General features: G+C 43.7%; 1 protein-coding gene across 4 annotated transcripts in view; it reads right to left on the reverse strand.

Moving 5' to 3' along the window:
• Positions 1-794: 794 nt before the first annotated feature.
• ehf (ets homologous factor) overlaps positions 795-13375 on the reverse strand; it is a 49414-nt gene continuing 36833 nt past the window's right edge. For 3 of the 4 annotated variants that reach the window (XM_043706276.2, XM_043706275.2, XM_043706273.2), the window contains 2 exons: positions 8004-8199; positions 795-2682 (listed from right to left, as the gene is read on the reverse strand). In XM_043706276.2, the coding sequence (XP_043562211.2) occupies positions 2580-2682; positions 8004-8199 (299 nt within the window). In that variant the 3' untranslated portion in view covers positions 795-2579. Of the gene's footprint in view, positions 2683-3568; positions 3674-8003; positions 8200-13375 lie in introns of all 4 variants that reach the window. The other variant, XM_043706274.2, reaches the window with a different exon arrangement.

The following is a 13375-nucleotide window of genomic DNA, read 5'->3' on the forward strand; positions in this document are numbered from 1 at the left end:
CTTTCCTCTTTCTACCTGTTAACCAATTCTCAGTCCATATCTGTGTATTACAGACAATCTTGTGCTCTTGTTTTCTTTACTTGTCTCTTTATATGGGTCCTTATCAAAAGCCTTCAATACATCACATCCACCCACGGATTCTTTTTTTCTCAATGCTACAAACAACATCCTAAAACTCCAAGTTTGTCAAAACTTGATGAACCTTTCATTAATCTGTGATGACCCCATCCAATTTTGCCATTCTTTTCTAAATGTTTAGTTATCACATCCTTCATAATTGATTCTAATATTTTCTTCACTGAGAATATTGAGCTAACAGATCTGTCATTTTCCTCTCTCCCTTTTCCTCCCTTCCTAAGTGGTAGTGTGATGATGCTATGGCTTTGAAAGTATATTTTGTGCTTTTATTGAAAGGAGGTTTTAAGACAGAGGCTCTGAGCTGTCTATTTAAATCCAATAAAGTAAACAGCTTGTGAGGCCTTGCCTTTTTTAAAAAAAAGTTGGAACAATAGAAGCAGCCTGAATGGGTGGGGTTAAGCTCCCCAGAACCAGGATTTTTAGTTTTGGCCTTTGGCAGCAGTTGCCATTCTTGAAGCTGGATGTAGAAGCTATTATTCCTCTCTCTCTGTTACAGTTAAAAGCCAGGTTCTCTTCCTGCTGTTAGAATTGCATATGAAACAATCTATTTTACTGAATTTGCCTTTGCCAAGGGTGTGTTTGTAGGATGTTATTATATTGGAACAAATGATTAATATTAGTTAATATATACATATATTTTAAGCAATTCAATAGAATTATAGTTACACAATCCTTTTATTTTGTCCGTAATTTAACTGTAGTGCAAAAATAAAGTGTATTTTAACTAACAATGACATGTTTGACCAATCAAATTGTACTTAGAATAGAACGCCTTACGGTTACCTTTAAAATAAGAAAAAAAGGGCCAAGATTACTTCATAGAATAGATTTCCTACAGTGTGGAAACAAGCCCTTCTGCCCAACAAGTCCACACCGACCCTCTGAAGAGTATCCCACCCAGACCCATTCCCCAACCCCATTACTCTACATTTCCCCTGACTAATGCAGCCAACCTACACATTCCTGAACTTTAACTTAGCTAATTCACCTGACCTGCACCTCTTTGGAGTGTGGGAGGAAACTGGAGCGCCCGGAGGAAACCCACGCAGACATAGGGAGAATGTGCAAACTCCACACAGCTTGAGGCTGAAATCAAACACAGGTCCCTGACGCTGTGAGGCAGCAATGCTAACCACTGAGGCACCATGCTAACCAAATTTTCTATCTTCTGAATATATTTAGAGGGGCTTTGGTCTGGTATATAACAGTAGAGCTACCTTTGACATGTTGGAATTCTATACAATAGAAGTGAGTGGGAAGAGGCAATGAAAATGGTTACGAGGTATTTGGAATATTGGGAGATCATGTGAAGATATAAATATATACAACTTAGACAGGAAAATTCATGATAGTTCACCGAATCCACCCTGTGGTCTTTAGCAGGGAATTGAAAGAGCCTTTACCCTCAATCCATCATTCTTACTCAACATACATTTCAACAAAGAGAGTCCAAATCAACGTGGAATACAATACAATTTAAATGATTTTACAAATTCGACAGATAATTTTCAAATCAATTTCATTGCAGTAATTTCATATATGTATAAGGAATCTTCATGGTTAAAACAGTGTTAAACATTTTCCACCAGATACAAGAATCACAATCTTTCCCAATAATGACCCTCCATTGTTGTTATTCCCAATAAATAAAAATTTGACCATTAGATTTTCATTTGAAAATTACCAGGATAATTCCTCTGTTCCCAATGCAACCTATAAAAGATAGAAGTGAAGGAAGTAGCCCTGATGTTAGCGGTTGGGATTCAGCATAGAATCACCTGCAGGCATGTGAGTTGGGAATTCTCCAAGAGCAAACATCGCACTGTGTCGTTAGCCTGAGATGACATTGTGGGACGTGGGTCAAAAGGAGGAGGCTCCAACTCTCAGCTCTTTGGCATTGCAATGTCCTTTATCCCACCATTAAATTTCAGCTGAATTGGCCTGGAGCTCTGAAAACCCCTCTCCATCTCTTTATCCATTTATTTTTCTTTAAGATACTCCATGGAATCTATTTATTCGAGCAAGATCACCTAATATGTCCTTTTGAAGTTTGGGTTCACATATGTATTTGAGTATATTCCTGGGAAGTGCTTTCGGGTATTTTGCCATGTTACATGTGGTGGATAAATAAATATAATCTTATTATTACAAGCTGTTATTTCACAGAAAACAAAAATATGCGACTTTTTTTTTGGCCTGACGTTCAAACTGTTGCGCCAATCTTTTGGGAAAATAATTCACGCAGTCCTTTTTCCCACATGGCTCGCAATCACCTGCTCTGTTCAAAAAACATTTGAGACAACTGTGTCAGAACATTGCTTTTTAGCAGGGATTTTGAGGCTTTTGGAAAATTGTGAGCAACAAGATGGTGGTTGGTAGCTCATGGAGAGAGTTTGTCACGATATTTTGTCACTGATTTTTCCTTGACAATCTTCAATGGTTCATTGTTGGTCATAGTGCCTCCAACCATGAGCATTCTTTCCAAATTTATAGACCAACCTACGGCCATCCACTCGCTCCAGGATTTCCCGTTTGTAATAATATCTGTCCAGTACAAAAAAAAGTCATCAATCAGTGCAATTATCCTCATGTTATAATCACAGAATTTGCAGTGTGATCCAAATTGAAACCCTTCTTAAACCTGCATTTACTCCCTCCTGGTCATTTATTTTATTGGGCTCCAGTGAACCAGAGGGAACTGGGCAGCTGAAAATGTAACCAAGGACAGAATTAAGTTCCCTTGTACATATATACAAACCCATGAGAATTGCACAGTTGGGGTGAGGGGTTGATAAAAATAGAAAATGCAGGAGAAACCCAACAAGTCTGGTAGCATCTGTGGAGAGTGAAACAGAGCTAATGCTTTAGAGTTTTATAGAGTCTTCCAGGATGGAAACAGACCCTTCAGTCCAATCAGTCCATGCTGACCTTAATCCCAAACTAATCTAGTCCCACCTACCTGCACTTGGCCCATATCCCTCCTTCTTTTTCATGTACTTATCCAAATGCCTTTAAAACATCATAACCATACCTACATCCAACACTTCCTCTGGAAGTTCATTCCTCACACGAACCATTCTGTGTAAAAAAAAGGTTGCCCCTTATGTCTTTTTAAAATCTTTCTCCTCTCATCTTAAAAACATGGCCCCTAGCCTTGAAATCTCCCATCTTGTAGGGAAAAGACATCTGCCATTCACCTTATCTATGCCCCTCATTACCTTATAAACCTCTATAAGGCCACCTCTCAACCTCTTACACCTCAGTGAAAAAAAGTCCTAGCCTATCCAGCCTCTCCTTATAACTCAAACCCTCTATTCCCAGTAACATTCTGGTAAATCTTTTCCGAACTCTCTCCAGCTTGATAATATCCTTCCTATAACAGGGAAATCAGAACTGGGCACTGGACACTGTACACCGCAAGACAACATACCAACATGCTGTACAACTTCAACGTGACATTCCAAGCAGGTGGTAGCACTTTCTTGTGTTTAACCTTTTAAGGACGAGTTGATTGGAGTACAGGACAGGCATGTTTCTGTGAAAATGAAGGATAGATGTGGCAGGATTCGGGAACCTTGGATGACTGGGGAAATTATCAGCTTAGTCAAAAAAAAAGTAAGCACCCTTAAAATCTAGGGAACTGAAACCAGGGAAAGCATTGAAGAATATTGAGAAAGTAGGAATGAGTTTAAAAGGGGAATTGTGAGGACTAAAAGAGGGTATAAAATGTCCTTGGCCAAAAGGATTAAGGAGAATCGCAAGGCATTTTATATATATATTAGGAGCAAGAGGGTAGCTGTGGAAAGAATAGGTCCACTCAAGGATAAAAGAGAGAGGTTATGTGTGGTGGTAGAGGTAATGGGTGAGATTCTTAATGAGTACTAAACATCAGTATTCACCAAAGAGAGGATGTGAGGGATGTTGAGGTTAAAGAAAGTTTGTGAATATTCTTGGGCAGATGAACATAGTGAAGGAGGAAGTCTTGGGTGTCTTGAAATACATTAAAATAGACATGGGCCACATGGGTTTTATCCGAAGATACTGTGGGCAGCAAGGGAGGAAATTGCTGTAGCCCTAACATACACTTTTGCATCCTCTTTGGCCTCAGGTAAGGTTCCAGAATACTGGAGAGTGGCCAACGTTGTTCCTTTGTTTAATAAGGGAAACAGAGATAATCCAGGTAATTATACATCAGTGAGTCTGACACCAATAGTGGGGCAGCTGTTGGAGAAGATACTGAGAGAGACGATTTATTCACTTTTGGAAGCAAATGGATTTGTTAGTGATAGGCAGCATGGGTATGTGTGGGGAAGGTCATGGCTCACTAATGTAATTTAATTTTTGAGGAGGTGACAAGAATAATTGATGGGGAAAGGGAGGTGGATATTGTCTACATGGACTTTAGTAAGGTATTTGATAAGATACCTCATGGCAGGTCAGAACAAAAGGCAGAGTCTAGTGGGATCTAGGGTATGTTAGCTTGATGGATTCAGAACTGGCTTGATCATTGATGACAGAGAGTAGTGGTGGAAGGGTTTGTTTCAGAAAAGAGATCAGTAACTAGTGGTGCTCCTCAGGGATCTAGAACCTTTGAGTTTGCAATATATATAAATGTCGTGGAGAAAAATGTACATGGTCTGATTAGTAAGTTTCCGCACGACACTAAAATTGGCAGAATTGCAGATACTGAGGAGACTTGTCAAAGGATACTGTAGGACACAGATTGCAGATTTGGGCAGACAAATGGTAGATGGGGTTTAATTTGGATAAATGAGAAGTAATGCATTTTGGAAGATCAAATTTAGACGTGGATTATACAATAAATGGGAGAACCCTTAGGAGCATTGACATACAGAGGGATCTGGGCATGCAGGTGCACAGATCCCTGAAAGTGGCAACACAGGTGGATAAAGTGGTCAAGAAGGCATACAGCATATTTGCTTTTATCAGCTGGAGCACTGAATATAAAAGTTGGCAAGTCATGTTACAGCTGTATAAAACTTTAACGAGGTCACATTTGAAATATTGTATGCGACACTACCAAAAGGATGTGGGTGCTTTGGAGAGGGTACAGACAAGGTTTACCAGGATGTTACCTGGTCTGGAGGATTTCAGTTATGAGGTGAGGTTAGATAACTCAGATTGCTTTCAGCAGAAAGGTGGAGGGTGAGGAGTGACCTGATAGAAGTCTACAAAATTATGTGAGGCATAGAGTGGATAGTTAGATGCTTTTTCCCAGGGCAGAAAGGTCAGCTACAAGAGGGCATAGGTTCAAGGTGAGAGGGAAAAGTTTAGGAGAGCAGTGCAGGTATGTTTTTCACACAGAGTGTGATGGGTGCCTGGAATGCACTGCCGGTGGAGCCAGTTTGAGCAGGCATGTTAGCAACATTCAAGGCGTATCTTGATAGACACACGAACAGGAGGAATACAGAGATAGAAACCACACATGGACAATAAGTAGCAGGTTGAAATAAGGATTAGGATTTGGCACAGGCTTGGTGGGCTGAAGGGCCTATTCCTGTGCTATGTTGTTCTTTGCTCTTTGTTAAACTCTTCATACCATCTTAAATCTATTATGATCACAATTAGAGATATATTCAGGCACCATTAGTCTGTTAATAATATCTGACTCATTGATCATTCCTAAATTGAATACAGTCTAGTCTCATGTTGCTTTTAGGACATCATAGTTTCAATGATCTAATCTAGTCCCATTACCCAGCACTTGACCTGTGTTCGGGAAAGCTATAACTTGTCCATTCTGCAAGTATTAGACATTTCAGTTGCCCAGTATTTTAAGGAAGAAACATTGTGGATGCAGAATGCTTGAGATTATTACTGAACCTGTCATGCAGTCACATTAAACAGACTGGCTGAAGTTTATAATTAGTGCACTATCCCAGCTTAATCTTCTTATAGATCTTTCCTTGTCAGCTTCACGTCATTCACAGTGAATTTACAAACAATGAGGAAATTATTAGGGTGTGGTGTTCCCTTTTATATATAGAACAATGCACCTTTTACAATCTGAATTGCCTTGTGAAATATTTTCCATGTATTAAGGCAGCACATAATAGCGTCAGACTAAACTGGTTACAACTCTGTCTTAATCTTATTCTGTTCATGGTAACGGACATAATAACTGCTTCATAGTGGGCATAGTGATAGACTCCCAATCATAAACCTCACCTGCTTTGCTCTATTTATTACACTCTACTCCAGATTTGGGGGTCTTTCCATTCATAAACTTGATCAATGCCAGGTCTGACTTGGACCTGTTGGGTTTGACTGTGGACCCTGGAGATGCTGTATATTTTTGCTTTGGCATTTCTCAGAGCTGTGTTAACCCTGAACAAACAGCTTGGTTCACTTTCAGGGACATCGCAGCACGTTTTTGGGTGGCATGATGGGTCAGTGGTTAGCACTGCTGCCTCACAGCGCCAGGGACCTGGGTATGATTCCAGCCTCTGGCGACTGCCTATGTGGAGTTTGCGCATTCTCCCTGTGTCTGTCTGCATGGGTTTCCTCTGGGTGCTCCTGTTTCCTCCCACAGTCCAAAGATGCGCAGGTTAGGTGAATTGGACGTGCTAAATTATCATTTATTGTATCCGTTGCTCCCGATGCTGTCTCCTCCACATTGGGGAGACTGGGCGCCTCCTAGCAGAGCGCTTTAGGGAACATCTCCGGGACACCCGCACCAATCAACCACACCGCCCCGTGGCCCAAAATTTCAACTCCCCCTCTCACTCTGCCAAGGACATGGAGGTCCTGGGCCTCTTTCACCGCCGCTCCTTCACCACCAGACGCCTGGAGGAAGAACGCCCCCATCTTCCGCCTCAGAACACTTCAACCCCAGGGCATCAATGTGGACCTCACCCTAGTTCCAAACTTCCAGCTCAGCACTGTCCCCATGACTTGTCCGGACTTGTCCTACCTGCCTATCTTCTTTTCCACCTATCCACTCCACCCTCTCCTCCCTGACCTATCACCTTCATCCCCTCCCCCACTCACCTATTACTCTATGCTACTCTCTCCCCACCCCCACCCTCCTCTAGCTTATCTCTCCACGCTTCAGGCTCACTGCCTTTATTCCTGATGAAGGGCTTTTCCCCGAAACACCGATTTCGCTGCTCCTTGGATGCTGCCTGAACTGCTGTGCTCTTCCAGCACCACTAATCCGGAATCTGCAGTCATTGCTTTTACCCCGTGCTAAATTACCCATTAGGTGTTCAGGGATGTGTAGGTTAGGTGCATTAGTCAGGGGAAATGTAGAGTAATAGGGTAGGGGAATGGGTTTAGATGGGATACATTTAAGAGGGTCAGTGTGGACTTGTTGGGCCGAATGGCCTGTTTCCACACTGTAAGGATTTTTCGCTCAGACCTACAGTCTTGCTGAAGAGAGATATTAGAGTGTAGTTTCTGACTACTGGCCTGAGCACTGCATGTTGGATCCCTACAGTATGCAAGCAGGCCATTCAGCCCATCAAATCCACACTGACCCTCTGAAGAGCATCCCACCACGCACCCTATCCCTGTAACCCTTCATTTTCAGTGGATAATCCACCTTGCCTGCACATCCCTGAACTCAATGGGCAATTTAGCATGGTCAATCCGCCTGACCTGCACATCTTTGGACTGTGAGAGGAAACCCACGCAGACACGGGGAGAACGTGCAAACTCCACACAGAGAGTCACCGAAGGCTGGAATCGAACCTGGGTCTCTGGTGCTGTGAGGCAGCTGTGCTAACCACTGAGCCACCATGCCACCCCAATTCACATTGAGGTTTATGGGGAATTGAATTTCGGGGCCCAGGATCTCTTATGAAAACACAAGAACGGACGCAGTTTGCGAGGAAGGGCTGTACCTCATCGCACGGCTCAGCTTCTCATAGGTCATGCTGCTGTTGTTCTTCTTCTTGCCCCAGAGTTGAGCCACGGCTTCAGACTTGAGGAAACGGAAAACCCCTTCAGACCTGTCCTCCCACTTCAGCAGTCCCGGGTCCTTGTCCGGGTCCAACAGGATGTCGCGAAGAAACTCCCACAAGTGCGTCCCGCGAGGAGCTGAATGGAAAAACACACAAGGAACTGAAGGGCAGAAAGACCTGCATTCATATAGCACCGTTCACAACTCCAGATCATCTCACAGCCAGTGAGGTGCTTACCACTTGGAAATGTGGCAGCACAGAGAAAGCTCTTACCAATAGCAATGAAATGAATAACCAAATCGTGTATTTTAGACCTTGATTTCGAGGGATAGGAAAATTATTCTTTTGTATAGTCTCCTGCAAAATGATGATCAGGGACCATCGAGTGTCAATGTTATGGTTTAGTGTGAGAGGGATTTAAGGACAGGCAATAAAATGCCAGCCAGCCAGTGACACCCACATCCCATAAATAAAGAAACAGAACTGAATACAAGAGTAGGTAGCTTATGTTTCAGTTATACAGGAGGAATTGCAACTGGAGGACTGTGTAAGTACTGGTCATCGTATTATACAGAAGGATGTTATTGAGTTGGAGGCAGTCCTAGGAATTCCTGATGAAGGGCTTATGCCCAAAACATTGACTCACCTGCTCCTCGGATGCTGCCTGACCTGCTGAGCTTTTCCAGCACCACACCCTCGACTCTGATCTCCAGCGTCTGCAGTCCTCACTATCTCGCAGTTCAAGGAAGGTTCTCCAGACTGATACCTGCAATATGTGGAAGGTCTAATGGCTCGACAGGCCAGGGCCTACATCCTCTGGAGTTTAGAAGCCTCAGGGGTAACTTAACTGAAACATACAGGACCCTGAGGTACCTGGACCAGGTGGAAGTTGAAAGGATGGTTCCTCCTGAGGGAGAATCTAGAACTAGGGGGTCATAGATTTAGAATAAGGGGTCACATCCCTATTGGAGAAACATTTTTTTCTCCCCAAGAGTTGTGTCTTTGGAATTCCTTTCCTCAAAATGGCAGTGGATCTTTCAATGTTTTAAAGACAGAGGTAGATGGATTCTGGATTACCAATGGAGCGGGGGGAAAGATTATCAGGGATATGCAGGAATGTAGAGTTCGAGGTTAAAATCAGATCAGCCAGGATCTTGTTGATTAGCTCGAAGGGCTGAGTGGCCTACTGGTGTTCATTGTTCAGGTCTACGTTCATATGCTCACAATGTTCACTTCCTCATCCACTTTCAGCTCTAAGACACAAAGGGGCAGTGACAGGCTTTCCATATTACTACCAATACAGTCAACAAATAAAACAAAGATTTGCATTTACATATCACCTTTTCTCATCACCACAACGTGTTTTGCAACCAATGAAACTTATGAAGTATCATCGCGCTGCTGGAATGTACAGCCAGTCTGAGCACAGTAAGATCCCACAACCAGCCACATATGAATGAACAGATAAGTACTGGTGAGGGTATCGGGGATAACGCCCCAATCTGCTTTGCAAGAGGGCGTTTTACACCATGTGAGAGAGCAGCCAAATGAGTTTCAAATGTCATCCCAAAGAAAGGGGAAATGTGAGAGAGCTCAGCGATGGTGTGACACCATAAGTAACAGTTCAGTGAAGATTGTTGGAATACAGCATGAGTGTTAGATGTCTGTATTGACCAGCCTGTTAAAAGCATCATCTTAACTAGACACTAGACGAAGCAATAAGCATGATTGTGGAACAATTATCCTCTGCCTTAAACTTAGCTGAGGGTAAGTCAATCAAACAGGAACATCGAGAACTGTCAGCTATTCGGAACACAGAGTCAGGCAGCACAGAAACAGACCCTTCGCTCCAACTCATCCATGTTGACCATACCCTAAACTAATCCAGTCCCATTTGCCAGCATTTGACCCATATCCCTCCAAACCATTCCTATTGATATACCCATCCAGATGCCTTTTAAATGCTGCAATTGTACCAGCCTCCACCACTTCCTCTGGCAGCACATTCCATGCATGCACCACCCTGGGTGTGAAAAAGTTGCCCCTTAGGTCCTTTTTAACCCTTTCCCCTCTCACCCTAAATCTATGCCCTCTAGTTCTGGGCTCCCCCACCCTGGGAAAAGACTTTGTCTATTTACCCTATCCATGCCCCTCATGATTTATAAACCTTGATAAGGTCACCCCTCAGCCTCCAATGCTCCAGGGAAAACACGCCCTAGCCTATTGAACCTCTCCCTATAGCTCAACAGGAACAGAACTAGTCCATCCAGCTACTTCAACCTGTACATGCACCATTCTCTGAGATGGTGACTTACCTGTGATTGAACTCCATACCTTTGCTCCACATCATTGAATCCCTCTGGTTAAGATAATCAGTCAAACTCAGATTATCAGTTAACAAACAGCCTAAAATCATGTGTTTGTTTTGCAAATTTCAATCAAATCGCCCCTGAAACCTTAAAAATTCCAAGGAATCCAACCGGAGTTTGTGTGAACTCTGCTGGTAATTTAACCTTTAGCATTTCAGGTACCACTCTGGTGAATCTGTGATGCACTGCTTCAGAGGCTGGTATGAACTGCTGGAGGTATTTTATCCAGAAGTGAGTACAAGTCCCACAGGGCTTTGTGTCATTAATTTGCGAGCGGCACAGTGACCTCAGTGGTTAGCACAGCTGCTTCACAGCGCCAGGGACCCGGGTTCAATTCCAGCCTCGGGCAACTGCCTGTCTGGAGTTTGCACATTCTTCCCGTGTCTGCGTGGGTTTCCTCCAGGTGCTCCAGTTTCCTCCCACAGTCCAAAGGTGTGCAGGTCAGGTGAGTTGGCCATGTTAAATTGCCCGTAGTGTTCAGGAATGTGTAGGTTAGGTGCATTAGTCTGGGGAAATGTAGAGTAATAGGGTAGGGGAATGGGTCTGGGTGGGTTACTCTTCAGAGGGTCGGTGTGGACTTGTTGGGCTGAATGGCCTGTTTCCACACTGTAGGGATTCTAAGATTCATCACTTCTAAACTTGTGTATTCCATTCTCCATCCGTCAATGGAAGCTGCTACATACCTCTTAAACAATGTCAGTTGTTTTCTGATCTCACCACACTACCTTCTGCCAAAAAGTATGTTCCAGCGCAGGGGAAAAGTGAGGCAGTCGGAATGACTATCAATGTGAAATGGGTTTATGGTCGTTAGAGGCAAATTCAGGTCAACTGCAACTGGCTTCTGGGGAACTCGGGGAAGATTACTTTCTGGTTTGAAAAGTCTGTAAACCATACGATAAAGCAGAGAGTAAGAAAGGTGAAGACTTATTGAGATTACAGAAAAGAATGAATTCAAGTGAGGAATTGCATGTGTGTTTTAAGTTTAAAACAGGGAATGGCAGGAGGAGAGGCACCATCAAGTATATCAGTGAATACAAATGATGATTGAAATTGTTTTTTATCCAAATGGTGGAGCCAAGTGAAGTGAGGAACTTATTAAAAATAAAAGTTAGAACTTCAGCAGTGTGACCAATGAAACATTACATAGACTTGGCCAACGTGATGAGTTTGTCACCCGAATAATCTGGATTGTTGCAGGGTGCTTGCTGGTTACAATGAATGAGATTTGTAACAATAGTAAAGTTTCTGGGTTCAAGTCCCAAATCAATGACCAGGAGTTGCCAGTTTTTCATCGAGCTGTTAAGCTGAAGTCTGCTTGCCCTCGAATGAACAGCAATAGAATCATCACCTGAAAATTGTAAATGTAACTACAAAATCCCACGCAAATACTCCAGATAGAAAAGGGAAGATGCTCTTGGTGTCATACTGACCATTATGGTCCCAGCACTAATATCATACCATCATACAGTACAGAAGAGGTCCTTCGGACCATAGAGTCTGAAATGCTAAAACTGTGATAAATCTACACGATTGATTATCGTAGTACTGCTCATGGGAGTTTCCTGTGCTCAAATGGGTTGCCATGTTTCCTACATTATGCAATGATTATACGTCAAAATTACTTAATTAACATTTTGAGACTTCCAGAAATTGCAGGTCCTTTGCTTCTCAATAATTCCACTGACAATACCGCTCTCACCTCACAGCCTGTGTGAAGCAACTGGTGACAACTGTTTCATTAAAATCCTACCTCTCCTTGCCAGTAATAAGTCTTCTCCTGTATAGCTCATTTGGTGCCGTGCAAGTATCCCAATCACATTGTAACGCAGTACTCATTCTCCTCCTGGTCTCTCAAATACACATCTGTTGGTTTTGGGCTGTATCTGGTCTTGTAGAACTGGTTACATTTTGATTCTCCAGCTCTCACTCAGCAGTCTGGCCCCTTGCAACAGCAAACTGACACATTACACGACCGAGCCAACTTCCAACAGACAAACATGGAGGATTGTGTGCAGTTTCTTGACCATTATCCCCAAGGAGCCCTCACCTTAGAAGTAATTCAGAAGTAGATCCAAATCTGTTGTTCAATAATGACTGTCTTGGAGATGCTCATCAGTACAGAGGGTTGTCCTGCGACCCTCTGGTAAGCTAACTCACAGTGAAATCTGGACAGCCACTGCGAGAGGTCATATTGATGATCGACTTGATGTTGTTGAAACTTGAAAGGGTTGAGAAAAGATTGACAAGGATGTTGCCAGGGTTGGAGGATTTGACCTACAGGGAGAGACTGAACAGGCTGGAGCTGTTTTCCCTGGAGCATCAGAGGCTGAGAGATGACCTTATAGAGGTTTATAAAATCATGAGGGGCATAGGGAGGTTGGGGGTTGGGGGGCGGTGGGTGGTGTCCAGAACTGGGGGGGAAAGGTTTAACTAAGAGAAAGTGAGGACTGCAGATGCTGGAGACCAGAGTTGAAAAATGTCGTGCTGGAAAACACGGCAGGCCAGGCAGCATCCGAGGAGCAGGAGAATCGACGTTTCGGGCATAAGCCCTTCTTCAGGAATGAGGCTGGTGTGCCAAGCGAGCTGAGATAAAGGGTAGGGGGGAGGGAATTTGGGGGAGGGGCACTGGGAATACGATAGGTGGAAGGAGGTGAGGGTGAGGGTGATAGGCCGGAGAGGGGGTGGGGGCGGAGAGCTCGGGAAGAAGATTGCAGGTCAAGAGGGCGGTGCTGAATCAGAGGGCTGGGACTGAGATAAGGTGGGGGGAGGGGAAATGAGGAAGCTGGAGAAATCTACATTCATCCCGTGTAGTTGGAGGGTTCCTAGGCGAAAGATGAGGCGCTCTTCCTCCAGGCGTCATGTGATCAGGGTCTGCGATGGAGGAGGCCAAGGACCTGCATGTCATTGGCAGAGTGGGAGGGGGAGTTGAAGTGTTCAGCCACG

This window comes from Chiloscyllium plagiosum, unplaced genomic scaffold (genome assembly GCF_037043375.1).
Source record: "Chiloscyllium plagiosum isolate Xiang-an unplaced genomic scaffold, Cpla_swu_hap1 HiC_scaffold_18, whole genome shotgun sequence".
NCBI classification, from domain to species: domain Eukaryota; kingdom Metazoa; phylum Chordata; class Chondrichthyes; order Orectolobiformes; family Hemiscylliidae; genus Chiloscyllium; species Chiloscyllium plagiosum.